This window comes from Lampris incognitus, chromosome 12 (assembly GCF_029633865.1).
Source record: "Lampris incognitus isolate fLamInc1 chromosome 12, fLamInc1.hap2, whole genome shotgun sequence".
NCBI classification, from domain to species: Eukaryota; Metazoa; Chordata; class Actinopteri; order Lampriformes; family Lampridae; genus Lampris; species Lampris incognitus.
In genome coordinates, this window is record NC_079222.1 from 28940808 (window position 1) to 28967745 (window position 26938).

Sequence of the window (26938 nt, forward strand, 5' to 3'; positions counted from 1 at the left end):
ATGAAATTGACTTGACTTGAGCTGGAGGTCAAAGACTCTCTCTTCCAACGACTACAGAACATACTGGATAAATAGAAAAGAAGGGATATACCATTACTTATGGGAGCCTTCAATGCAAAAATCAGAACAGACAACAGCGGTTTTGAGGAGGTCTAGGGGAAACATGGACTTGGTCAGATAAATAAATTTGGCGATATCTTCACAAATCTCTGTACTTCCAACACACTCATCATTGGCGGCTCTGTGTTCCCACACTAGAGAATCCACAAAGTGACCTGGATCTCTCTGGACCAAAGGACAGTCAGCAATATATAAACAATATCAAAAGACTATGTTTTAATCACCAATAAAACACTCATTGTGCAGTAAAAATTAAAAATATACATTTCAGAATACCATAACAGGATTTTTGGTATACAAACAAAATAGGAATTAAAGTAACACAACTATTGTTAGCATATGTTTTACTGATTCTTCTTCTTTCAGCTTATTGCCTCTTTCTCAGGGATTGTCACAGCAGATTTTATAGTTTACACCAGTACCCTGTGAGGGCATAGCACCAATGGCGGCCGTTGTTAACCTGGGTCTTGACTGATCTGGTATGGTCTTGTCAGTCCGGACACTGATTTGGCAAAATTTCAACGGCTCTCATTTGACCTTCCTGGCTGTAAACATTCTATTTTCAGAACATGCACAGATAATGTAGATAAATATATTGAATAAGTACAAGTAAAGATGAAAATTGAAATGCTAAGAAATAACATTCCACAACTCTACTGTTTGTGCAAAGTGTAGCACAAGTTAAACAGTGTTTGGTTAAGAACCTGCAGAAAATTAGACCAGTTCGGTCATAATGTTTAAATGTTCATTTTAAAAAATAGTTTCAGATTATTATAACTCAATGTCGAAGATTAAGTCTTTCCAGATGATTTAATTCAGAGGGATAATAGCAGAGCTTTTTCAGTCATTTCCTCTGTCACCCACAACACAGCCCTGGGTGCTCTCTTCCTCCTTTGGTTCAAGCCCTCCATTTGCTACAGGGTTGTCTTCACTTTGGTCTTCCTGATCACCAACTAGAACTTTGCTGTACAGCTTTTGCTGCTCCTCTTTAAAAACATCTTTCACCTTTGCTCGCTTCAGGCCTCCATCCCTGTGAGGAGATGGATAAATGAGACCAAGGTCATCATACAAATGAAAAATAACACCATATCCTGGGTCATTGCATTAAGTTACCCCTTCCCTAATCCTTATGAAGTTAAAGGATAGGTTCACTGGTTTGAAAGCAAACTTCATTCAGCTGTTGTCAGCCATCATTTGGAATTGTACAGACAAAAACCTCCTCTTTGCATTTTGCTGAATATCATTTTGTTAACACAATCCAATGAGGCAATTGTTTTAAGCCTTCAAAACCACATATTTTCTTTTCAAAAAGGGGATGCTCACAGTACAGTCACACATATTCTCATTTATTTCATTTTTATTGAGAATATCTTTTGAATATAAGCAAAATCTGATTTGGTTTAGAAGAACTTTTTGTAGGTGACACTTTACATCCCAACCAGCTGCAAACTTCCACACATATGGGAGTAGGAGGTACTGCAGCTCGTCATTCCTGTAGCATTGGTGATATCAATACCTGGCATGGTCGTTCTCAGTTCTGGTCACCCCAGCCCTGTTCCCTGTGTCTCCTGTCTAGCCCTGCTCTGACACCATCCCAGTCCTGAGTCCTGTCCAGTTTTCCTCAATTACTCATTAGCCCTAAAGCTGTTGTTGATTTTTCAAATATGTTTCTGTGTATTTAAGTGCAGCTGTATAGTTTGTTGTTTGTCAGAGCATAGTGTCATGTGCCTTTTGTGTTCCTGATACTCTTGTGTTTTCTGTCATTAAAACGTTTGTTTCATCTGTTACCTACTCGCCATTTGGGTCCTCAATTCCTGCACCCTCTGTGAGAAACACCATTAGTTGGCAACTGGTTGATGTAGTAAGGAAAACATATTTGTGGAAGATCAAAATAAAGTTATTTTAACATGATATACCCCCAGGGGAGCCCAAGGTGGGGGGATGAGCACCCCAATAGGATGGACCTAACCATGACAACCTTGGCAAATGGATTATCAACAATGACAACTCGAAGATGAATTTGTGGCAAGGTCTGCAAGAATGAGCACAGCCTTAAAACTATCAGGCCTGAATGAAATGCTAAGCACAGTGGGGCACAGCGGGGCGCAGCGCACAGGATCCACTCCTGGTGAGATGCCAGAGGGGCCTGGCCTGGAGACACCTCACAGAGCCTAGACTCTCCATGTGCTAAGCTCTCTGGCTCCTAGCAGCATAGTTCACCAGAGTCGCATCAAGTGGCCTCCAACAAGCCAGCACAGAAAGTGGTGCCAGTTTGACAAGGACACGGCCATAATCATCAAATCAACAGCAAAGGAAGATGCAGACAGACAGCTTCTGATGATGACAACCTTCATTGTCGGTTTTGCAGCAGAGAGGTTTGGTGTTGATGAGGGCAAGACCACCAGACCCAACTACACCATGAACCGAAGGGAAGGCAAGATCCACCAATGGCAGCAAGAGCTTCGGACTCTGGCAAGGCAGTTCACGGTAGCAACCGAAGGGGAGAAGCCACCACTGGCTGAGCTCTGTTACATCATCAACAAGAAGTTAAGTTGAAGTTAGGTTGAAAACTACAGACTGGTTTCACTCCTACCCTTTTGATCAAAAATACTTGAGCGCACAGTCTTTAACCAGGTCTCTGAATTCCTTTCTGAGAACAATCTGTATGATCTGTATCAGCCTGGCTTTAAGTGGGGTCACTCTACTGAGACTGCACTCCTGTCAGTAATGGAATCACTGCATTTGGCTAGAGGTGCTGGTCAGTCCTCAGCTTTATTGTTGCTAGATCTGTCAGCTGCCTTTGACACAGTTAACCACAGTTAACCATCAAATCCTCCTCTCCACACTCACTGAGCTTTGTATCTCAGGATTTGCCCTGTTTCATGTTCTACCTCTCTGGGAGATCTTTTAGAGTATCTTGGAGGGGAGAAGTGCTCAAACCACATGGCTTATCCACAGGGATGCCTCAAGTGTCAGTACCCGGCACCCTTCTCTTCTCAATATACACTAATCTCACTTGGTGCAATTGTCCACTCCCATGGTTTCTCATACTATTACTATGCTGACGATACCCAGCTCTTTCTATAATTCCCGACAGATGACCTCACAGTCTCGGAAAGGATATTGTCATGCCTTGCTGATATCTCTGCATGGATGAAAGAACGCCACCTTCAGCTGAACTTATCTAATACTGAGGTCCTTGTCATCCCATCCAGTCCATCCTTACTGGATGGGCAGGCACAGCTGGGAGCCATCCCAGCCTCACTATGATAAGGCCCATGGCAAGGACAAATGCCATCTAGTCCTGGAGGTGTGGGCAGATGTCGACGAGGAACGGACCAGCAGAATGGTGGGCATGCGGCAGCAGAGAGCATGGACAAGGTGGGAGGGTGCACTGGAGAGGAAGATATACTGCACAGATATCTGGCAGGCAGAACCGCAGCGGATCAAGTTCATGGTACAAGCCGTGTATGATGTTCTACCTAGCCCAGCAAATCTCCATCTCTGGGGCAAGATTGATTCTCCATCATGTCCTCTGTGCCCTGGAAAAGGCTCACTCAAGCACATCCTCAGTAGCTGCCCATCAGCCCCGGGGGAAGGCCAATACCACTGGCGACATGACTAGGCGCTGAAGACAGTCACAGAGGCCATCTCCAAACCCATGGCCAACAACAAGCAAGTCCACGGACAGAGGAGCATTGCCTTTGTTAGGGCTGGTGAGCAGCCTCAGTCACAACCCAGATCACCAGCCGGTCTCCTCACCTCTGCTTCAGACTGAGAGCTGTGAATCAGCTTGGGAGGACAGCTCAGGTTCCCGGACCATGTTATGACAACTTGGTTGAGGCCAGACGTAGGGCTATCATCATCCTCTTCAAAGCAAGTGCTTCTTATAGAGCTGACAGTTCCCTGGGATGACTGGATGGAAGAGGCAAATAAGCAGAAGCGGTCCAAGTACCAGGAGCTGGTGGATCTGGAGGAGAGGCTGGAAGGCGTGTTGTGAGCCCATTGAAGTGGGGTGTAGAGGCTTTACTGGCTGTTCACTGTGCAAGGTCTACACTCTACTTGGCATCACTGGGGCTGCAAAAAGAAAAGCCATCAAGTCTACCATGGAGGCTGCAGATAGGGCCTCTAGATGGCTTTGGATCAGAAGGAGTGATCTGTGGGCCAATGCTGCTGGGACACAAGCCAGGGCCTGATACACCCTGGCTGGGTTGCCTGAGGGAGGGTGTATGATGTTGAAAGACCCGAGGACCTCAGGAAACATCACTGATGATGTGTCCCCTTGCATCCTAGAAATGTATCTTTGAATCAAAAAGCATGTTTTGTGATGATTTTTTTAGTGGCGCATATTATGACATGCATGACTGTATTCTGAGCTTTCAGTTTTTGAAAAATAAATATATAATGGTTTTTGAAGGATCAAATGATTGTCCCATTAGACTATTGAAGCCAGTCCATTTAGGTCCATTTGTACACTCTCAGAGTTAAATTAACACTCAGGAAGTTAAATTAACACTCAGGATTTTACTGTGTAGGTAGGTATGTAGGCAGGCAGGCAGGCAGGTAGGTAGGTAGGCAGGCAGGTAGGCAGATAGGTAGGTAGGTAGGCAGATAGGCAGATAGGTAGGTAGGTAGGTAGGTAGGTAGGTACCATGTTTTCCTAATGCTCAGGATCATTTTATGGAGTGTATTTTTTCAATAATCACACCTTAATTTATAAATTTGAGACAAATCTATTAATCATCAAATTAAGGGGATATTTAGCGCCTCCTCTGGTCGGTCGGTGCGCCTGTTCAGAGGGGGAGGGGAACTGGGGGAATAGCGTGATCCTCCTATGTGCTACGTCCCCCTGGTGAAACTCCTCACTGGCAGGTGAAAAGAAGCAGCTGGTGACTCCACATATATCGGAGGAGGCATATGGTAGTCTACGGCCCTCCCCGGATCAGCAGAGGAGGTGGAACAGTGACCAGGGGTGGCTTGGAAGAGTGGGGTGATTGGCGATGTACAATAGGGGAGGAAAAAGGGGAAATAATAATAATAATAATAATTTCAAAGAAGTAGCATCTTTATTATGTGGTCCTTTATGGACCTCCCTTTTGCAGGGGCGAGTGACTTTTAATTGAATTAAGCTTAATTAGGCAACCTACTAATGACATAGGAGCATGCCTGAATATGTTCTGAATATGTATTTATTTATTTATCTTGTTACATTTTACCACCAAGAGTGAGAGCACTGCTATATACTTTTTCATTGCACTGACTGCTCTAAGCTGTCTGCTGAGCTCTGACTCGCTCCACAGGAGGCACCTTATTAGTTCTGAATTGGCCTAACGTTTAGGTAGGTTGGTAGGTCTCTGAACTCATTCTCCCTCGTTGAACTCAAAAATGCTGCCATTATCCAAGTGAGGAAACTTGTGACTTGAAAGGTATCTGTGTTCAAAGTTTAAAATGGAGTTCAGATATTAGAGGCAACTGCAACTTAAATTGTCCCAGTTTAAGGTAAACAAAATAACCGATTCAAGAGACTCAAGAGAAAATGTAGATTAAATATTGCTTAGTCTTAAAGAAGGCTTGACATATGATGCCACATAATTTCTTCATATAACATCCATCCAGCGGGAATGCTGGAGCCTATCCCAGCAGTCATTGGGTGGCAGGTGGGGAGACACCCTGGACACCCAGTCAGTCACAGCTCCCCCCCCCCCAAACACACACACACATTCACACCTAGGGACGATTTAGTACGGCTGATTCACCTGACCTACATGTCTTTGGGCTGTGGGAGGAAACCGGAGCACTCGGAGGAAACCCATGCAGACACGGGGAGAACATGCAAACTCCACACAGAGGACGACCCGGGACGACCCCCGAGGTTGGACTACCCTGGAGGTCGAACCCAGGACTTCCGTGCTGTGAGACGACTGCGCCAACCACTGTGCCACCGTGCCGGCCATTTATTTATATAATATGATTTAATGTATTTCAAAGTTAATCGCCATTGGTGCAGCCCACTCTAAGATACCGATACACAGTAAGACAGATGTTAGAATGAGTAACCTACCAGATGAGGTCCACTAATCCTCCTTGTGCAGCTATGGCTGCTTTGACTCTGTTGGCAAATTGCATTGCATCCTCTCCCTCCTACACAAAAATACAAAAATCTGTTCAGGAAACTACTGTCAATACTTCCACGCATCAGTTAGCCCCTATATATGTAATAATATATGTAGCTGAACGGAAATTGGTCTGTATTCAACAGCAAGTCTTAACCATGTCAATACATTAAACATGTAATGAGGAGTTACGTCACCTCTCTGTTCATAGGTGGCAGGTACCAAACACTGCAGACAATGGCCCAGCTGCTCATCATCCTCAGCAGGTAGTTTACCATGCCAAATTTGCTGCTATTCCAGAATGCATCTCCGAAGCGGGGGTCATACTACAAAAATAATTGGGTCATATTATTAAAGACACCTACAAACCAAATAAAAAAGAAAGAGCAAAACAGGGGGCAGTTTCTACCTTAATTGCCACCGGGTAAACAGTGCAGCCAATTTCAAAGCTGCCCTTTTTGAACATCATCACTGAAGTATTGTTGATGCAAGTACCTGTAGATGACAGTGTTCGGCACATAGCACGAATTAACAACTGGGATACACTGGGGTTGCTTTCTATGAGCTTTATACAAGGACAATATAGTTATAAGGAAGTTTCACACCAGCATGCGTACTACATATCATACTGACCCTCTGGGAAAATCAGGATTGGCTGTTTTGACTTATCAGCTACATGATCGCTAAGTCTAAAATAGGAAAGTAGAGAAAAGAAGAAAAAACATGGAAAAATGTTTGCGATCCTGCATTTAAACAATGTTGAGTAATGACGTAAACGCAATGCAGGGTGGCCGGGAATAATTGCAGATAATAAAATACTGCAGGTTTACCTTTTGGCCACAAGGTGTCTGTCTTTGACTTCAGATCTCTCGAACCAGATGTGTGGGGAGGATTTCACCATAGCTCTCTGCACAACCCCCATCAACCCTCCGTGAACCTGGCCGACCTGAGAGAAGTTGGGTGCAATAACAACCCAAGGGGGGGGGGGGGGGGGGCAGAACATATTTCTTACGAATCTAACTCTTGTCTTAAACACCCATTTCCCAGAATTCTCATTCTTCGTGTGAGCTGGAACGCGCGCGCGCGCGCGCGCCCACACACACACGCAACACACACACACACACACACACGCACGCAACACAGACACACACACACACACACACACAGGAGCGCACACACACACACACACACGCACGCAACACACACACACACACACACACACACACACACACACACACACACACACACACACACACACACACACACACACACACACACACACACACAGGAGCACAGGCGTAAGCTTGTGACCTTGGCTACAAGTCTTTCCCTTCCCTCTTTGCTCTGAAATACCAGAATCTCTCTGTTCTCTCAGTTGGGGAATTGTTTGGATTTCATTGATCCATTCCCAGTTGCAGTTTAGGTTATTGAATTTGTTTTTGTTTTTTGTTTTTTGAATATAATTACCACGTGAATGTTTAATATAAGACTTAAATGTCTCCAAAGCAAAAACTATTATCTCATTATTGTATTTGGGGTTTATGGCTTTGGTCATCTTCCCTTCAACATTATTTTAGTGTTTTACACTTAAACCAACCTCTGGAATTCTGGTCATAGTATTATGTAATATAACAACTATAGCATATACAGATAAGTTTAACAGAGTGCCTTCAGAAAGTATTCACCCTGCTTGAAATGTTTCATATTTTGTTGCAGTTACAATTACAATTTCATTTAGCAGACGCTTTTTCCCCAAAGTATATCTGAGAGTTGATACAGCACAAGCAAGGATCTAGGCAGGAGAGAACAACATGAGTAAATGCCATAAAGCTAAGTTCAGGTCTGATAGGATGTAGGTGTCAACAAGCAGTGCACAGAGGCAATGCATAGAGTGCATAGAATGCATAGAAGCTGATTTTGTTCTTTCTTAAGTCCATCAAGTGCAGAGTGGTGTTTGCAAAAGAGTTGGGTCTTTTGAATTTGGTAACTTGTTCCACCACTGTGGAACTACAGAAGAGAAGATTCTAGCTAGCGAGTCAGGGGCCTGTTGTGGTGGGAGTACCAGGTGCCTTTCATTGTCAGAGCGTAATGAGTAGGAGGGAGCGTAGACCTGAATGAGGGAGTTCAGTTAGGTGGGAGCTGTATTAGCTGCTGTTGTGTAAGCAAGTCTCAGGGTTTTGAATTTGATGCAGGCAGTGACCGGGAGCCAGTGATGTGATATGAACAGCGGGTGACATGTGCTGTTTTGGGTTAGTTGAAGACCAGACGTGCCGCTGCGTACTGGATTATCTGCAGAGGTTTGAACATATATGCGGGGAGGCCTGCCAGTAAGGAGTTGCACTAGTCAATGCATGATATTACGAGAGCCTGAACCAGGAGTTGTGCTTTATGCTTAGACAAGTATGGTCTGATCTTCCTGATGTTATATAAGGCAAATAAACATGACCAAGCAATTGAAGTCATGTGAACCTTAAAGGTTAGTTGATCATCAACCATGACATCCAAGTTTTGGGCAGTTCTTTCAACCATGCCAATAGATCTGAAAAGCATGACGGTATCTGGGCCAAGACTGTGTGGTCTCCCGGCGAGAACAACAGGAAGAGCTGGGTATCATCAGCATAGCAATGGTATGAGAAACCATGGGAACAGATGATTGCACCAAGTGAAGTGGTGTATATTGAGAAGAGAAGGGGACCGAGCACTGGCCCTTGAGGAACACTTGTGGATAAGCCATGCTGTTTGGACACTTAACGCCTCCAAGATACCGTACAATATCTACCTGAGAGGTAGGACATGAACCAATGGAGGACAGTTCCTGAGATACCAAGCTCAGTGAGTGTGAAGAGGAGGATCCGGTGGTTAGCCATATCAAAGGCAGCTGACAGATCTCACAGCAAAATAGCTGAGGCCTGACCAGCAGCTCTTGCTGAGCCCAGTGATTCAATTACTGACAGCAGTGCAGTCTCAGTAGAGTGCCCCCGCTTAAAGCCAGACTGATTTGGGTCGTACAGGTTATTCTCAGAAAGAAATTCAGAGACTTGGTTAAAGACCGTGCACTGAAGTATTTTTGATAGGAAGGGCAGGAGTGAAACTGGTCTGTGGTCTTCAACCTGGGCTGGGTTGAGTGTAGGATTTTTTTGGTTTTTTTTTTGTTTGTTTGTTTTTTTAGCAGCGGGGTGACCTGAGCTTGCTTAAATGTGGTGAGGAACACACCAGTTGTAAGTGAGGTGTTGATGATATGTGTAACTGCAGGGTTAAGTGCGAGGGGAAATGGTCACTAGAAGGTTGGATGGTATCGGGTCTAGTGGACAGGTACTGGGTCAAAAGTCCAGCAGAAGTTTGGAGACTTCCTCCTCGTTCAGAGGGGAGAATGAGGCGTGTGGTGCCCTGTTGGCTGGCAGTTGCAGGTTGAGATGGTCAGGCTCAGTGAACTGGTTACTGATCGCAGAGACCTTATCAGTAAAACACGAGGCAAACATGTCTGCAGTGAGCAGAGTGGAGGGTGGAGGAGGAGGTGGATTGAGGAGTGAGTTAAAAGCAGGGAAGAGTTTCTGAGCGTCTGTTGCACCACAGATCTTGTTCTGATTTCTGATAGTAAGTGGTCTTAGCAGTTTTTAAGCTGGAGGAGAATTATGATAGCAGACTCTGATAGCCACTGAGGTAAGTGGGCTGTCTGGATTTACACCATTTTCTTTTCTTTCTTCGCTTTGAATTCCGCCCTTTGCTTTCTGATGACTTCAGTGAGCCATGGACTGGTTATCAATATCCAACCCTAATGTTTTCTGTACTGAATGCTAAATTGCCCAAACTAGAAATTTTAAAAGAAACAGATTGTTTACCATAGAATAGCAGCCATCATTGGCCAGTATAATGACATCAATGGGAGTAGTGTGATTGGCCACACAGATTCCTCCATTTTTTGGTTTGTTCTGTCTGTAAATGAGAGACAGAATAATTAGGCAGTGTTTAAGTTGGGCCCCTCTACACTATGTGAGGTTTTAACAAAACTTGTTTTATATAAAAATTCCAAAAAGTATCATTAACTGATTCAAAGATATCAAAAATATTTGTATACACTCTCTGTCATATGATCATGTATAAAAGTATTTTCATAACTAAAATTAGTGGAGTAATCATTAAGGTGTGATTCATTTTGGACATTTGAGTAATCAGTTGCATTCATGTAAATCTGTTCTCTTGTAAAAACGATGTTATTTTATAATGCAATACATTTTTGGGCATTACCTAATTTGTATTTCTATATTTTTATATCATGGTCATATATCATCATATATCATATATCATGGTCATATATCATATCATGGTCATATATCATCAATCAGTAGTAGTAGATTATGAAAACAAAGCACTGGGATTCCTAATGAGGTATACCAGTATGTCCATTATTTTTTAGTTGAATAATTGATATGATATACCTGTTGTGATAAGTGATGATGGCTGTGAGGGCTCTCACACAGATTCGATAACACATCAGATGAACCTTCTCACTCAGGTGGTTCCTCAACCTGAGCATAAAGAATGCCACAGCAGCATTTAGTCGCTCTTAGATCCTTTAAATTGTCAATCTTAAAGATGAGTAAAGATGAGAGTTGCACTCTTTTTTGGTATACACTTCCCAGTAATCATTTCAAAACCGCTGACTAGCTTGTTCACCACACCAGAACACAGAGCGTTTGTTCCTCCTATCCTCTCTTGTGGACTAATTGCTGCTGGGTGAAATATAACTTTTCACTACCTTTGTGACGCTTGGGAATTTTGTCGGAAACGTTACCACAGACACATTTGTATTTCTCAGTTTTACTACAAATGTAAGGGGCTTCTTCAGTGGTCGATAGGCGGAATTGTCATTACGTCATCTCGTTTGGTGAAAAAAAAGTAACTTAATGAACATTTATTTGAGTGAGAATCTTTGAGATTGTTACTTCAAGGATGTATGTAAAATACATGGTATATCATATTCATCACACACCAAAGTTACAACATCAGACAGCTATTTAATAGTAGTACACTGGCAAATCCTCTAAATAGTAACCTGCATGACATTCCACTTTGCACTTTTTAGCTAAATATGGATGGCGCTGTCTCACTTGGATTGGATTGGACTAAGACTTGCCATGGTTTATCTGCCTCTTAGGAACTTGGCTCCATTATACATTGGCATTGGCTTCATCTACACACCTAGATAGCAGAACTTCAAGAATTTATGTTATTAGTGTTAAAGAAACTTACTTTCCACTTGGTAAAAAGCCTACCAAAGTAGTCAGGACAAGGAGAAGACCAATGCCAGTAACTGCTAGAGTAACCCTGTAGTAGAAAAAACAAACAAACAAATAGTTTAATTCTGAACTCTATACCTGTAATTTAACTATACTACACATTTTTAACAACGCTGCATGTCTCATACTTTTTTCCATTTAATCTAATGCCATTGCTTACTTGGTTTGTTGTTCTCAGTATCTCTGCAGCGTGAATACAACACTATTAAAATCAATTTGAGTTCATTTGATCGAGAGAAGTCACCACTAAAGCAGTAAGAAATGGGATATGTGGCTGCACTACGCAGCCTATGAAAATACTAAGTTGTCCAAGTACCCTGTCTGCTGAGCACAGCTCTGACCTGAGAGGCAGCAGGAAGCCATAGCGGGTGACGAGTCCAAGACCCCAGAGGACTCTGAGTCTCAAACTAATATGGCGGAAGTTGTAGTTGCTACGTGTCAGCAGGTTCCAGCTCTCCAGTTCTTGGGCTGAAAAGCGCTTGATCACCTCATCATCCACAATGCTCTCCACACCCCTCCGGCAAAAGTAGAAGATGTCAGCCATCCCAAACTCTGGCTCTGAGCCCAAACTACTGCCTAAGCCCCGAAGCTCCTGAATCTCCTGCTCTAATGATGAAGGCTCTTTTGCAATGATACCTTGGGAGATGGATAAAAAGAAACAAGAGCTTCAGAAGCCATTGAAAAAAAATGTGACCTAAAGTTTGACAATTTGGTATGTAGATCATTCAGTATACCATTTTCAGTTTAATTATATATTTGAATACTCAGTTACCGTTACTATACGGCTTATGGAGGTGATGATTCTTCTCCTTTGCTCCCCTCTCCATTCGCAATGTTGCCCACTAAAAAGATATAGTATGCTATTATGCCAATATATTAACGATAAATTAAAGAGATTTTATGGCTAAAAGGATAAAAAACCAACATGACCATTTCCTACGCTCTCTGAAGAGCTGGTTTCTGATAAAAGGGCCTACAATCATTTATATAAATTAACTATCAATTATATTCTGAACAGATGATCAGAGAGTTACAAACTTCTTCTTTTGGATTATCCCGTTTCTCAGGGGTCACCACAGCAGATTTTACTGTTTCCATTGGTACCCTGTGAGGGCACAGCACCAATGGCAGCCATTGTTAACCTGGGCCGCGACTGTTCCGGTATTGTCTTGTCAATCTGCATACTGATTTGACAAAAATTTGCATCTGATGCCCTTCCTGACTCAATCACTAAACCTATGGACGGGGGCACAGGTAAAGCGCTGAATGCCATCCCAGTATTCATGGACTTGAACCCATGCCTGGGTTCAAAACTATGTTCTTGAATTACCTAAAGGCATATACTGCGGCCACCTTCTGAGCCCACTTCAGACTTCATTATAAAAGCTGAGAACATACAATACAACTTCTAATAAATAATATTTGTAATACTATTTGTATTTCTGCTGTGCTCAGTCATTATGAATATACTTTAACATGTGGTGAAATATTTTTTTTCCAAATCCATTGTTTAAAAAGAAGTCAGTCACTGATATACAGAGAACCCACATACACTACTAATCTGTATAAGGACACATATAGCCACATCCGGCTTTCCACCCGCAGACACAGCCAATTGTGTCTGTAGGGACGCCCGACCAAGCCAGAGGTAACACGGGGATTCGAATCGACGATCCCCATGTTGGTAGGCAACAGAATAGGCAACAACAACAAATGATGTGCTCACCTCAAAGATCTTGATAAGTGTTCTCATGTAGACTCGGCGAATACCAAAAGACACTCCAAGAATGGCTGGAACAATTATGAAGACTAGCAGAAGGGTGAACCACACAGTGAAGGAGATACCAAGACACATACATAGCAGGCTATCATCAGGAAACACAAACCAAGCCATGCTATCAGCTGTTGAGGTTCAAAAGGCGTAGGAAGAAAAGGAGTAAACGCAGGCTGCTATACAAAAAAAGGTCCAAATCCAGAGCTGTATCACTAGTCGTTTGGTTTGTCTGTGGTCTCAGTCTCACAAGGTTGAGTTGACAGAAGTTCACACTGTATGGAGGTTCAACAATGACTCAACATGGCATCTGCAAAAGACAAAGGAGACCAAAGGAGCAAACCACCTTGATTACCCAATGCTGGCTCTTACTCTTTTATACATTACAACTAGCAGAACCGCTGTCAGCTGCACTGAAACTTGGGTAATATGAGACTTCCTGTATGTCATGAGACATACCGCCAACTATCACGTTGAACATAGTTTCATCTTTTTCTGTTCTGATACAACATTTTGCTTCACACTAAGAAAAACAAGTACCAGTGTGTACCTAAGTGGGTACAAATGCCTGTCGCTGGGGCAGTACCTTTCTAAAGTACAATAATGTACCAATGTAATTGTACTTCATTGTCTGTTAAGTACCTTTGTTACCTTTCAGCTTATGGAAAGATACATATCTGATCCTTCAAAGTACAATATTGTACCTCTGTTGCTGTAATGTACATATGAGCACAGAAGTGTACCTCTTCTGTACCTCAATTTCTGAGAGTGTTCCTTTCAATTAGATATTATTAGTAATACAATCCATGTAAAGAGCCAGACGAGTACATCTAGGTTAGTCCATAATGGGAGCCTGTGTGTGATTGAGCCATAGAGCGAGGACAGCAGACATTCTCAACTTCACTAATATCTTTCATTTTAATTTAAAGATTATGACCAAATGGGGATGAAACAAATGATTGAATCTGATATCTCAGCAGTCTGTGCTGTTAATTTTGAGTTCCAATATTATGTTGTTCTTCATTGCAGCACATGTTGTTGAGATATTGGATTTAAACATTTGCTTAAACCCAGCTAAACATTTTTTTTTTGTGGATTTTCCCCCCCTTTTTCTCCCCAATTGTATCCGGCCAATTACCCCACTCTTCTGAGCCATCCCGGTTGCTGCTCCACCCCCTCTGCCAATCCAGGGAGGGCTGCACATGCTCCTCCAATACATGTGGAGTCGCCAGCCACTTCTTTTCACCTGACAGTGAGGAGTTTCACCAGGGGGACGTAGCACATGGGAGGATCACGTTATTCCCCCAATGTCCCCAGTAAGGACATTGGAACTGCTTTCGGTGTTGTGCTAAAATTAATAAAAAAGTTAACTGTCAAATTGTCTTTTTTTTAAATATATAACTAGGTAATATTCTGGATGCTCTATGCACCCCAAATTTGCAACAGTTGTAGGCCTACATGGTTACATGAATATCGCTTAAAATTCTGCATTTAACATTTATTTTATTGGGGGCTTTTCATGCTACTACTACTTTCGGCTGCTCCCGTTAGGGGTCGCCACAGCGGATCATCCGTTTCCATTTCTTCCTGTCTTCTGCGTCTTCCTCTGTCACACCAGCCACCTGCATGTCCTCCCTCACCACATCCATAAACCTCCTCTTTGGCCTTCCTCTTCTCCTCTTCCCTGGCAGCTCCATATTCAGCATCCTTCTCCCAATATACTCAGCATCTCTCCTCCAGACATGTCCAAGCCATCTCAATCTTGCCTCTCTTGCTTTGTCTCCAAACCGTCCAACCTGAGCGGTCCCTCTAATATAATCGTTCCTAATCCTGTCCTTCTTCGTTACTCCCAGTGAAAATCTTAGCATCTTCAACTCTGCCACCTCCAGCTCCGCCTCCTGTCTTTTCGTCAGTGCCACTGTCTCCAAACCATATAACATAGCTGGTCTCACAACCATCTTGTAAACTTTCCCTTTAACTCTTGCTGGTACCCTTCTGTCGCAAATCACTCCTGACACACTTCTCCACCCACTCCAACCTGCCTGCACTCTCTTTTTCACCTCTCTACTGCACTCCCCGTTACTTTGGACAGTTGACCCCAAGTATTTAAACTCAGATGTCTTTGTCACCTCCCCTCCTTGCATCCTGACCATTCCACTGTCCTCTCTCTCATTCACACATAGGTATTCCGTCTTGCTCCTACTGACTTTCATTCCTCTTCTCTCTAGTGCATACCTCCACCTCTCCAGGCTCTCCTCAACCTGCACCCTACTCTCACTACAGATCACAATGTCATCCGCGAACATCATCGTCCATGGAGACTCCTGCCTGATCTTGTCCGTCAACCTGTCCATCACCATTGCAAACAAGAAAGGGCTAAGAGCCGATCCTTGATGTAATCCCACCTCCACCTTGAACCCATCCGTCATTCCAACCGCACACCTCACCATTGTCACACTTCCCTCATACATATCCTGCACCACTCCTACATACTTCTCTGCAACTCCTGACTTCCTCATACAATACCACACCTCCTCTCTCGGTACTCTGTCATAAGCTTTCTCTAAATCTACAAAGACACAATGCAACTCTTTCTGGCCTTCTCTATACTTCTCAATCAACATTCTCAAAGCAAACATCGCATCTGTGGTGCTCTTTCGTGGCATGAAACCATACTGCTGCTCGCTGATCGTCACCTCTCCTCTTAACCTAGCTTCTATTACTCTTTCCCAAATCTTCATGCTGTGGCTGATCAACTTTATACCTCTGTAGTTGTTACAGTTCTGCACATCGCCCTTGTTCTTGAAAATCGGTACCAGTATGCTTCTTCTCCACTCCTCAGGCATCCTCTCACTTTCCAGGATTGTGTTAAACAATCTAGTTAGAAACTCCACTGCCATCTCTCCTAAACATCTCCATGCCTCCACAGGTATGTCATCAGGACCAACTGCCTTTCCATTCTTCATCCTCTTCATAGCTGCCCTCACTTCCTCCTTGCTAATCCGCTGAACTTCCTGATTCACTATCCCTACATCATCCAACCTTCTCTCTCTCTCATTTTCTTCATTCATCAGCCCCTCAAAGTACTCCTTCCACCTTCTTAGCACACTCTCCTCGCTTGTCAGCACATTTCCATCTCTATCCTTGATCGCCCTAACTTGCTGCACATCCTTTGCAGCTTGGTCCCTCTGTCTAGCCAATCGGTACAAGTCCTTTTCTCCTTCCTTAGTGTCTAATCTGTCATACAACTCACCATACGCCTTTTCCTTTGCCTTTGCCACCTCTCTCTTTGCTTTACGCTGCATCTCCTTGTACTCCTGTCTACTTTCTTCATCTCTCTGACTATCCCACTTCTTCTTTGCCAACCTTTTCCTCTGTATAATTTGCTGTACTTCCTCATCCCACCACCAAGTCTCCTTGTCTTCCTTCCTCTGTCCTGATGACACACCAAGTACCTTCCTAGCTGTCTCCCTCACTATTTCTGCAGTGGTTTTCCAGTTATCTGGCAACTCTTCACTACCACCCAGTGCCTGTCTTAACTCCTGCCTGAACTCCACACAACAGTCTTCCTTCTTCAACTTCCACCATTTGATCTTCGGCTGTGTCTTCACTCGGGGGCTTTTCATGCTGTACATTCTTAATCCACGCTGATCTTCGGTTTGGGGTTAACTGTTAGCTCAACTTTAATTTAGCCCCTTTTTACAGACTCAATTAGCCAAGGATTTGTCTTAACCCAGAGCAGATGGATTAACCCCTTGCTTGTTAAACAAGAGTTTAATATCACATAGAAAAACAAGAAACTTAAGTATTAACAGGATTATTTCTTCTCTACATGCCGCTGCAGCTGTCTGATGTTCCAGCATTCTGCTGCTCACTAAATCTTATCTCCAACTTCTTCCTTTATGACTACCTTCAGTAATGACATCCTACAGCGGATTTCTAGAAGAAACGTTGACATTTTTATTCACCAACAATTCCTAAACAATTCACTAGCCTATACAGCTTCTCGATTAGTAGTAGTTACAGCAGTTTGTATAGTATAGTATAGTATAGTATAGCATAGCATAGTATAGCATAGTATAGTAGTTAGTAGTTAGTAGTTATAGTTTCTTTATTAGTCTTGATTAGTTTCTTGATTATTTTCTTGATTCTTGATTAGTTAGAATGTGTTAAGTATTATCTCAGTCAAAATATTATTTTACCAATAATGAGAACTGCAAACAATGTGTGATCAACTGAAGAAAAGTGTGAGCAGAGAGACCACAGGTCACATCAAAAACAACAAAAACAACAAAAAAGAAAATCAGCGTGAGAAAACTGCTGGTTTTGTAAAAAGTGAGCTATTTCAATAGCTAATTAAAAGAAACTTCTTTATTGAAATCATGCTACTTCTTATATCACGGGAAAACAAAAGAACGTGATATAGTGGCATGACTAGATGTAATGACTAGATGTAATGACTACATGTAATGACGATGTAATGACTAGATGTAATGAACTTGTCCCTTTGAGCTTTCCATTTTTCCCCACTATTTTCCCCACTATTTTACTATTTTCCCCAATTATTTTTTCTCTGGCCAATTACCCCACTCTTCCGAGTCGTCCCGGTCATTGCTCCACTCCCTCTGCTGATCAGGGGAGGGCTGCAGACTACCACATGCCTCCTCCAATACATGTGGAGTCGCCAGCCGCTTCTTTTCACCTGACATTGAGGAGTTTCGCCAGGGGGACGTAGCGTGTGGGAGGATCATGTTATTCCACTCAGTTCCCCCTCTCGCCCCGACCGACCAGAGGAGGCGCTAGTGCAGCGACCAGGACACATACCCACATCCGGCTTCCCACCTGCAGACACAGCCAATTGGGTCTGTAGGGACGCCCGACCAAGGCGGAAGGAACACGGGGATTCTAACCGGGATCCACATGTTGTTAGGCAACGGAATAGACCGCTACGCTACCCGGACGCCCCTTAACTCTCCACTATTAACAGCTACCTGCGGATTTACTTGATTTCTAAGATAAACTAAAAAAGACTGAAGACCAGCCTCCTTTGCAGTTAATCCTGAGCTAAGAGTACTAAAGCACACTATCAACTTGTCTCTCCCTGGAATTAAAAAAAAAAGAAGAGCAAATGGGGGGGGGGGCTGAGAGGTACCCTAGAAGTGTCTTCTTTATGTGATGGGCCCAACTCAGATTCTTGAAGACAGCATGAAATGATTTTTTTTTTATCTTGTAGCTCATTTCCCATTGTATCATCCATCTATTAAACAACTTTCATCCATCCATCCATCCATCCATCCATCCATCCATCCATCCATCCATCCATCCATCCATCCATCCATTATCCAAACTGCTTATCATGCTCTAAGGGTCGCAGGGGCGCTGCAGCCTACCACAGCAGTCATTGGGCGGCGGCAGTTGGTGTCATGTCTATGGTTACCATGCCCCTCAGGGTGGCAAGGGCATTGTGGGTACGCTCGTGCCAGTTCGTTCTCTAATAAAGCGCGCCCAGCAAGAGACCGCAAACTCGATGTGTCATCCAAGTTATTGAGATTAAACTCTGTATAAACTGCTTATTTCAGTAGTAAAGTAGAGATACAACATTGGCGACGAGGATTAACATGCATTAGGTAGTTAAAAGAGTCAAGTTTAGCTAGTTAGTATGGAGAAATCCGGGATTCAACATTTCGCATGCTACACAGAGCCAGCCACGGTAGGTTCCAGATGGAAGCGGTGGCTAACGTCGTTCGAGCTACTATATGCTGACGGTAAAGGGCTCACCTTGGCTGATGGTTCACCTGAAGCTACAAAGCAAAGGAGATGTGCACTATTACTACATCTAGCTGGACCAGACGTTCAGGACCTTTTTTCAACTTTACCGGACACTGGTGATGCAACGGACTGCAAGAAGGCGGTCGAGGCTTTGAATGCATACTTCGTGCCCCAAGTCAACGCAGCGATAGCAAGGCACGCGTTTCAAAAAAATGCACCAGCATCCAGGTGAGACAGTGCAGCAATTTGCTACACGCCTGAGACAGGCTGTGAGAGACTGTGGATATGGGGGAGATTCTGATAACCAGATAAGGGATGCTCTTCTAAGTAAGGGAACATGGGAGTATGTGCGCAGGAAGCTGTTGGAAGAGGGTCGTGGGCTGACGCTAGCAGTAACACTGGACATAGCTGCTCGTTGTGAGAGCATCGAGGAGCAAATGGCTAACATGTCGTGCACATCGACCAGAGATACCCCAGAGACTGTACACAGAGTTGACCATAAAGGGGAAAAGGGAAAGCACGGAACGAAGGGTAAACCGAACAGAGACAATAAAAATGACGGAAAGTGCTATAGATGTGGAAATTCTGATCACACTGGCCGAGATCCAAAATGCCCCGCACGCGGCCAGGCATGCCCCAAGTGTCAGGGTAAGGATCACTTTGCAAAGGTATGCCGCACCAAAGGCAAAAAAGAGAAAGTGAAACAAAACGTGAACAATGTTGATGAACAGGAGGACTTTGCATTTGCCATTAATGACAATCACATGTCAGAGAGACTGAACGTCTGTGTGGGGGGGAGTGAATATGAAAATGCTCATTGACTCTGGCGCAACAAGCATTGTGATGGGAGAAAATGTGTGGGAAAATTGAAAGCAGAACGCATTAAGTGTCATTCCTATGTCCCTAAGACAGAGAGGAAATTGTACTCATATTGTTCCAGTGAGCCATTAACTGTCAAGGGTGCATTTACATGTGATGTGTCAATAGGTAACAAAACTGAATGTGCAGAATTCATTGTAATCAGGGGAACAGGTGAACCACTGCTGGGGAGAGGAACAGCAATGCGACTGGGCGTCCTGATAATAGGTGCCGACATTGCTGCCATCACAGAGATGAAGCAAACACTCCAGCAGCAGTACCCTGAAGGATTCAGTGGAGTTGGGAAACTGAAAACGAGACAGGTCAGTCTACACATTAACCCAGAGGTCAAACCAGTAGCCCAGCCACTCAGGCGAATTCCATTTAACCTCCGCGGGGCAGTAGAGTCCAGAATAAAGGAATTGGACGATTTGGACATTATTGAACCAGTGAATGGGCCCACCCCGTGGGTGAATCCGGTCGTGATTGTCTCAAACCCGGAAATGATGTCCGACTTTGCCTGAATATAAAACAGGCCAAGCATGAGCATGGAGCTGATGAGTATGTGAGGTTTGTGGTGGTGAACGCAACGCCGAGAGCACTCACCACCCGAGAAGTGGAGGAAGCATCGGCCGCTGACCCAGAGCTTCATGAGGTACGTGAAGCCATAGCGACTGGACACTTTGAAAAGTGTAAACCGTATGCTGTCATTGCAAGTGAGCTATGCACAGTGGGATATCTTGTTCTGAGAGGCACACACATAGTGTTGCCACGGGCCTTGCGGACGCGGGCACTTGCACTAGCCCATGAAGGACATCTGGGTATCGTGGGAACAAAGCGGCATCTCAGGACAAAAGTGTGATGGCCTGGCATGGATAGGGCTGCGGAGAAACACTGTAAAGCCTGCCACGGATGTCAGAGTGGCTAGACCTGACCCACCTGAACCACTGAGACCCACGCCGCTACCTGATGGACCCTGGCAGGATGTCGCCGTTGACCTACTGGGGCCTCTCCCGTCTAACCACTCCATTTTAGTGGTGGTAGACTATTTCAGCCGGTATTACGGATATGACGTCATGACCACCACCACATCAGAGAGGGTCATGGACAGTCTGGAGTCAATATTCAGTCGACATGGACTGCCAGTCACAATCAAGTCTGACAATGGACCTCAGTTCAGATCTGAACAATTTAGACTGTACTGCGAGGAAAACGGCATCACACACATCAAAACCACACCGAAATACGTACGCTCAGGCCAACGGAGAAGTTGAGCGTCAGAACGCGTCACTGCTGAAGAGGATTCGGATTGCACAATCAGAGGGACTGGATTGGAAGAAAGAACTGGGAAACTATGTGACAATCTACAGGAGCATCCTCCATCCATCAACGGGTAAAAGCCCAGCTGAATTGCTTTTCAACCGAAAGATGAGAGGAAAGCTAGCGGAACTGATTGAAGTGAACACAGATCAGGAAGTGTGTGACCGTGACACTGAGCAAAAGGCTAAGAGTAAGCTGTGTGCGGACACACACAGAGGAGCACAGCAGTCAGAGGTCAGTGTCGGTGATACTGTTCTCCTGAGACAGGACAAAACTGACAAGTTCTCCACCACATTCAACGCAACACCACACAAGATCATCAGCAGGACCGGAAACAAAGTGGTAGTGGAATCACCAACCCGAGCACGAGATTCGAGAAACACCACCTTTGTTAAGAGATACGAAGGAAATAGACTGAAACAAGGGACATTTCGAGAAAAGGAAATACAGGAAGCCGAGGATACAGAAATCAGAGAGGCAACAGAAGAACACACACACGCCACCGATACTCAAGAGTCCACAAACCGAGCATGACTCTGACATACAAATACAGGCAGGCGTGCCAGACAGGCTGCAAAGGGTCAAGCGAACACCCAGTAGACTGTCTGACTAGGTTTTAAAGTGATGAGTGAGTCTCACTAGTTAATGTGTTTGGAAAAAAAGAGTTTCTACAATGTTTCTGATTTGAAAATACTGTAAGGATACACTGATTTATAATGTACAGGTAATAATTTGAAGATACAGTGATTTGATTTCTTAAAAGAAAAAAAAAGTTATCTGATGTTGTAACAGCTAACTGTTACGAGGTGTCAAATGATGTTTTGATAATTACTGTAATATGGTTTGATATGCAATAGCTGCATTAATGTGAGTATAATCATCAGCTGTACTTTTTGGTTAATAAGAGTTTAATGCCAAGAAAAGGGGGGATGTCATGTCTATGGTTACCACGCCCCTCAGGGTGGCAAGGGCATTGTGGGTACGCTCGTGCCAGTTCGTTCTCTAATAAAGCGCGCCCAGCAAGAGACGGCAAATTCGATGTGTCGTCCAAGTTATTGAGATTAAATTCTGTATAAACTGCTTAATTCAGTAGTAAAGTAGAGATACAACAGGTGGGGAGACACCCTGGACAGGCCGCCCTGACCTACATGTCTTTGGACTGTGGGAGGAAACCGGAGCACCTGGAGGAACCCCATGCAGACACGGGGAGGATGATCCAGGATGACCCCCAAAGTTGGACTAGTATCCCGGGGCTCAAATCCAGGACCTTCTTGTTGTGAGGCGACCGCGCTAACCACTGCGCCACCGTACCACCCCATTCAACAACTTATACCTAAAAATTATAAAAACTCAATTTTATGTATTTATTTTACATCCAAATCTAATCACTACAGCCTCAACAAAAACAGCCAACTTTTTATGATTGCTTCACTAAGTCCAAGTGGCTGGGCAAACAATATTCAGCCTGTGCTGTTGATTTTGAGTTCAAAGATGGCTCCGTCTGTTGCACTGCGTTGCTCTATGTGTCAAAGTTGGAAGACACTACTGCTCGCTGTGTCTGCAGCACTGACATTACTGTAACATATAGCGAAGAAATGCAGCAGAAGAGTCTTGGTTCTTCCAGACTTCCTCTGTTTAAGAATGATGGAAGCCACTGTGTTCTTCGCGACCATCAAAGCTGCAGACATTGTTCTATAACCTTCTCCTGATCTGTATCTCAACATAATCCTGTCTCGAAGGTCTACAGACAATTCGCTTGACCTCATGGCTTGGATTTTGCTCTAACACACACTGTCAACTGTGTACGTTTCCAAATCATGTCCAATCAGCAGGTGGACTTTAATCCTGTTGTAGAAACATGTCAAGGATGATCAGTGGAAACAGGATGCACCTGAGCTCACTTTCTATTGTCAAGTCAAGTCTATTTGTATAGCGCAATATCACAAATTGCAAATTTGCCTCAAGGGGCTTTACTGCAACCCAACATCCTGTACTTAGACCCTCACATCGGATAAGGAACAACTCCCTAAAAAAAAAAAAAAACTTTAACAGGGAGTAAAAATAGGAAGAAACCTCAGGGAGAGCAACAGAGGGGAGCTCTCTCTCCCAAGACGTCATAGCAAAGAATCTGAGTATGTATGTAAATGTTATATTTATTTTGTTCATTTTTAATAAATGTACTAAAAATTGTAAAAACCTGCTTTTCCTTTGTAATTATGGAGTATTGTGTGTAGACTGATGAGAAAGAAAAAAGGGACCAACTCCAGTTCTTCCCTCCGTTGCCTTGCCCAGGGGCACAGGCAGGAGTATTAACCCTAACGTGCATGTGTTTTTCATGATGGGAGGAAACCGGAGCACCCGGAGGAAACCCACACAGACACGGGGAGAACATGCAAACTCCACGCAGAAAGGACCTGGGATGGCCTGGGGTTCGAAACCAGCACCATCCTGCTGTGAGGCAACAGCGCTAACCGCAGGGCCACCATGCCACCCCAAGAAAAAAAAAGTAAATGGGGTCTGAATACTTTCTGAATGCTCTCTACCTTCAAAGATGCAATAGCTCATTGAAAATAGGTAAAAAAAAAAATTAAATAATGATTTATTCCTCATATTTGTCTATGGTAAACTTATATGTCCCCCAACTCTGAGTAAGAGGTTATGAAGCGATGGGGTCACATACGGGGCTAATTGTCTTTAAGATGCATGACTCTTTTTCCTGAATCTCTTTCATCCAATAATGAGCCTGAAGACCAAGGAAGTTATCAGTTTGAACCACTAGCGCCACCAGCATTATATGAATGTCCTACAGCTGAAGTTGTCATGAGCAAAGGCTATAGAGGTAAAACAGGGGAACTATCAATGTTTTGGGTTATGATTTTGGTGAGTAGTAACTAAAGTAATCATAAAGATATTAATTTGCCTACTGTACAGTGTAAATTGTGACTATACACCACCCTAACAAAATCCTGTTTTGAGTTTGGCTTGGACTGAAACGATTAGACGTGTATTTCTATTTCACCCCAACAACAAGTCCATGTTTTTAATGGCATTGTTTATTACGACTGATGTGCAGGAATCTGTTCCACTGAAAACGTGCTGTGAGATCACCAAGTTATGCTCATATAGTGTGCTCAAAGCTATCACCAAAATCCCCTGCTCAGCATCATCAGGGATGGCAATAATTCTAAACATAGAAAAGAATCCTGAGCCTCAATGCAATGGCACATATCATCCATAGGGTTGTGGCCAGTTCAAGAAAGGTATTACATTTCAACTAATGAAGGAGAGGAAAACCGCTCTATTGCATCTGTCCATACCGACTCTAAATATGTCCAGTATATTTATAGGTTTCAACATGTATAGCTGCAAACAGGTTTTCAGCTTAAACAGTGTGTATAAAGGTTTAATTTTACTAACGTAAAAAAACAGCTGCTGATAACTTGCATTACTTGACACAACAAACCCTTCATGACTCAGTCGGAGTCAAGAAATTTCTGGTTTGAGTAAAATAAAATGAGAAAAATAACCTTATACTGGTGCTTTGTTGGATGTTACCCATACTAATTTGAGCTCGGCCACGCATCACCGATCAATAATTAGCGTAACGTACTTGGGTAAAATTACTATATATTACACAATAAAGCCAAAAGCTGCATCACATTTCTTCTAGTCACGTCATAAACGTGTCACATAAGTGTTACTACAGTTACTACATAGTAACAGAGGCGTAAAAACCCGGTCCAGAAAGTAAATATCCAACCCGTGTATTTGCTCCAACCATGTTACTAAACCAGCTGATTTCATTAGCTAGTTTCCCCTACACCTAGTTGGGGAGCGGTGTTGACTAGAATCTGCTGGCGTAGTGCATGAGTGGAGCAAATACATGGTTTGGACTTTTACTTTCTGGACCTGGTTTTTACACCTCTGCTGATAGTAACTGGTTTATTGTAAGACAAGTAACACAAATTCACTCGACTCCAAAACTTAGACTTGCTTGACTGTCGTTGACTCCGGTTTTGATCGGTAACGTGCCGAGTTCATCTTAAAGTTGACCCTTTATGACGTCTAAGACCAAAACACGGTGTGTCACGACTTCTACGGCACTAGTAAAGTAACCTCTAGCATCTCTAACACATTAACTCCGACAGTAACTCTTATTAAACTAGCCCGGAGTCTGACCCCAACCACACATGAAAATAAATAAATAAATAAATAATCCATAATTTCATAACCCAACATTAAAACGCTGGGCTTCATTGGTACCACGGGGTCAGTGGTGGACTAGCGGTGAACTGCGGGGACCTGGCGCGGGTCGACTCGCCGTCACGGCGTTTGGCAGCGACTTCACGCCGACTTTCAAAGCCAAGCGCCGACTCGAACACGGAGACCACCGCGGCGATGGATGAGTTTACGCCGTTAGTAGTCATTTACAGTCATGTGACGACAGTACGTCACATGACTCCATCGTTGGACGTGACAACGCGTTACTACCGCAATGTAAACACAAGCTTAGGCGGCCGTTAGCTAACACGTCGCCTGCTGACCTGTTGCAGGAAGCTTAGCATGGATTTAACCACTAATGTTAACAACTCGAAACAGGAGAGGACGGGGAGGGGGGGGGATTCCCAGTGGTTTAACCTACCGTTACTTACTCAACGGACTCAACAACAGTCATTTCCGGTCTCAACAGCTATATGTGTAATAGTTATTCTAGTTGGTGATACATTAGCTATAGGTTAGTTAATTCTACAGCGAACGTGAATACGCTTACCCCGAGCCTTTCTTCCCAACAGCTCAGCCAATCAAGTAGTCATCCGGTCTCTCTCTCGCTCTCTCTCTCTCTCTCTCTCTCTCTCTCTCTCTCTCTCTCTCTCTCTCTCTCTCTCTCTCTCTCTCTCTCTCTCTCTCTCTCTCTCTCTCTCTCTCTCTCTCTCTCTCTCTCTCCCTCTCTCTCCAACACGCACAGTGTAAATTAGCGATTTATGGGCTTTATTTCCAGTAAAAACCTTTATTTTATTCATTTTTTAATCAACTGTGCTACAAACTGCAGTTGTTTCTAGCATGCATAGATTCAGACAATTAAAATGAGTAAAATCACAACGTAATATTTTCCCTTTTTTAGAACATTTTCTCTCTCATCTCCACACGTATTCCTGTGCTAGTTCTTCAACTGGCACCAACCCATTTAGCTACCTCTGGAGTCTACAGCAGTGTCAGTCACCTCTATTTTGAAAACACTCAAAGGAATCGTACATCTTAAACATACTTATTAGCTGCTCGTATAGTTTGTGTTCTAGATCGTTTCATAAGTCAATCAGCTGTCTGAAATATAGATTTTTCTTTTTTTGCAGCTATTGATGATGAGGTAAGGAAAAATAAGGTTGATTTCAAGTGGTGACAGATTTTAGGGAGAGTTTATGGTGTAGGGTAACTGCTCAAGGATTTGAACTGAAGTGTTAAAAATACTACATTAAAGTAAAAAACAAACAAACAAACAAAACCCAAAACAATTTTGCCTGAAGATCATTAAGTTGACATTCACACACAAATGCAATAGGTTACAAAACTACATGAAGAAACCCCTCTTTAAAAATAATAATATAAAGAGACAACATCTGTCTTAGAAGAGCCCACATATATTTTAATTCTCTATAGGGCATTGTGATGAAGATAAATGTCTCACAGATAAA

General features: G+C 43.5%; 1 protein-coding gene across 2 annotated transcripts; it reads right to left on the minus strand.

Annotated features, from left to right (window-relative positions):
* Positions 1-328: 328 nt before the first annotated feature.
* Positions 329-26057, minus strand: gpat4 (glycerol-3-phosphate acyltransferase 4). 2 transcript variants are annotated; one of them, XM_056290689.1, is made up of 14 exons: positions 25512-25630; positions 14440-14649; positions 13257-13611; positions 12303-12372; positions 11872-12166; positions 11484-11558; positions 10670-10759; positions 10073-10166; positions 7064-7179; positions 6867-6922; positions 6643-6728; positions 6431-6559; positions 6182-6261; positions 329-1150 (listed from the first exon to the last, which is right to left on the minus strand). In XM_056290689.1, exons 3-14 carry the CDS (start codon positions 13422-13424, stop codon positions 961-963), a joined length of 1449 nt encoding a protein of 482 aa, XP_056146664.1. In that variant the 5' UTR covers positions 13425-13611; positions 14440-14649; positions 25512-25630; the 3' UTR covers positions 329-960. The 2 variants fall into 2 exon arrangements, with proteins under 2 accessions (XP_056146664.1, XP_056146665.1); XM_056290690.1 differs by lacking the exons at positions 14440-14649; positions 25512-25630 and adding an exon at positions 26020-26057.
* Between the last annotated feature and the right edge of the window lie 881 nt (positions 26058-26938).

Coding starts and splice junctions, on each gene's coding strand:
- gpat4 (XM_056290690.1), bottom strand. CDS start 13,424: ATGGCTTGGTTTGTGTTTCCTGATGATAGCCTGCTATGTATGTGTCTT. Junction 10,760..11,483: donor GGCTTTTTACCAAGTGGAAA/GTAAGTTTCTTT, acceptor CTTTATGCTCAG/GTTGAGGAACCACCTGAGTG. Junction 1,151..6,181: donor GGATTAGTGGACCTCATCTG/GTAGGTTACTCA, acceptor ATCTCCTCACAG/GGATGGAGGCCTGAAGCGAG.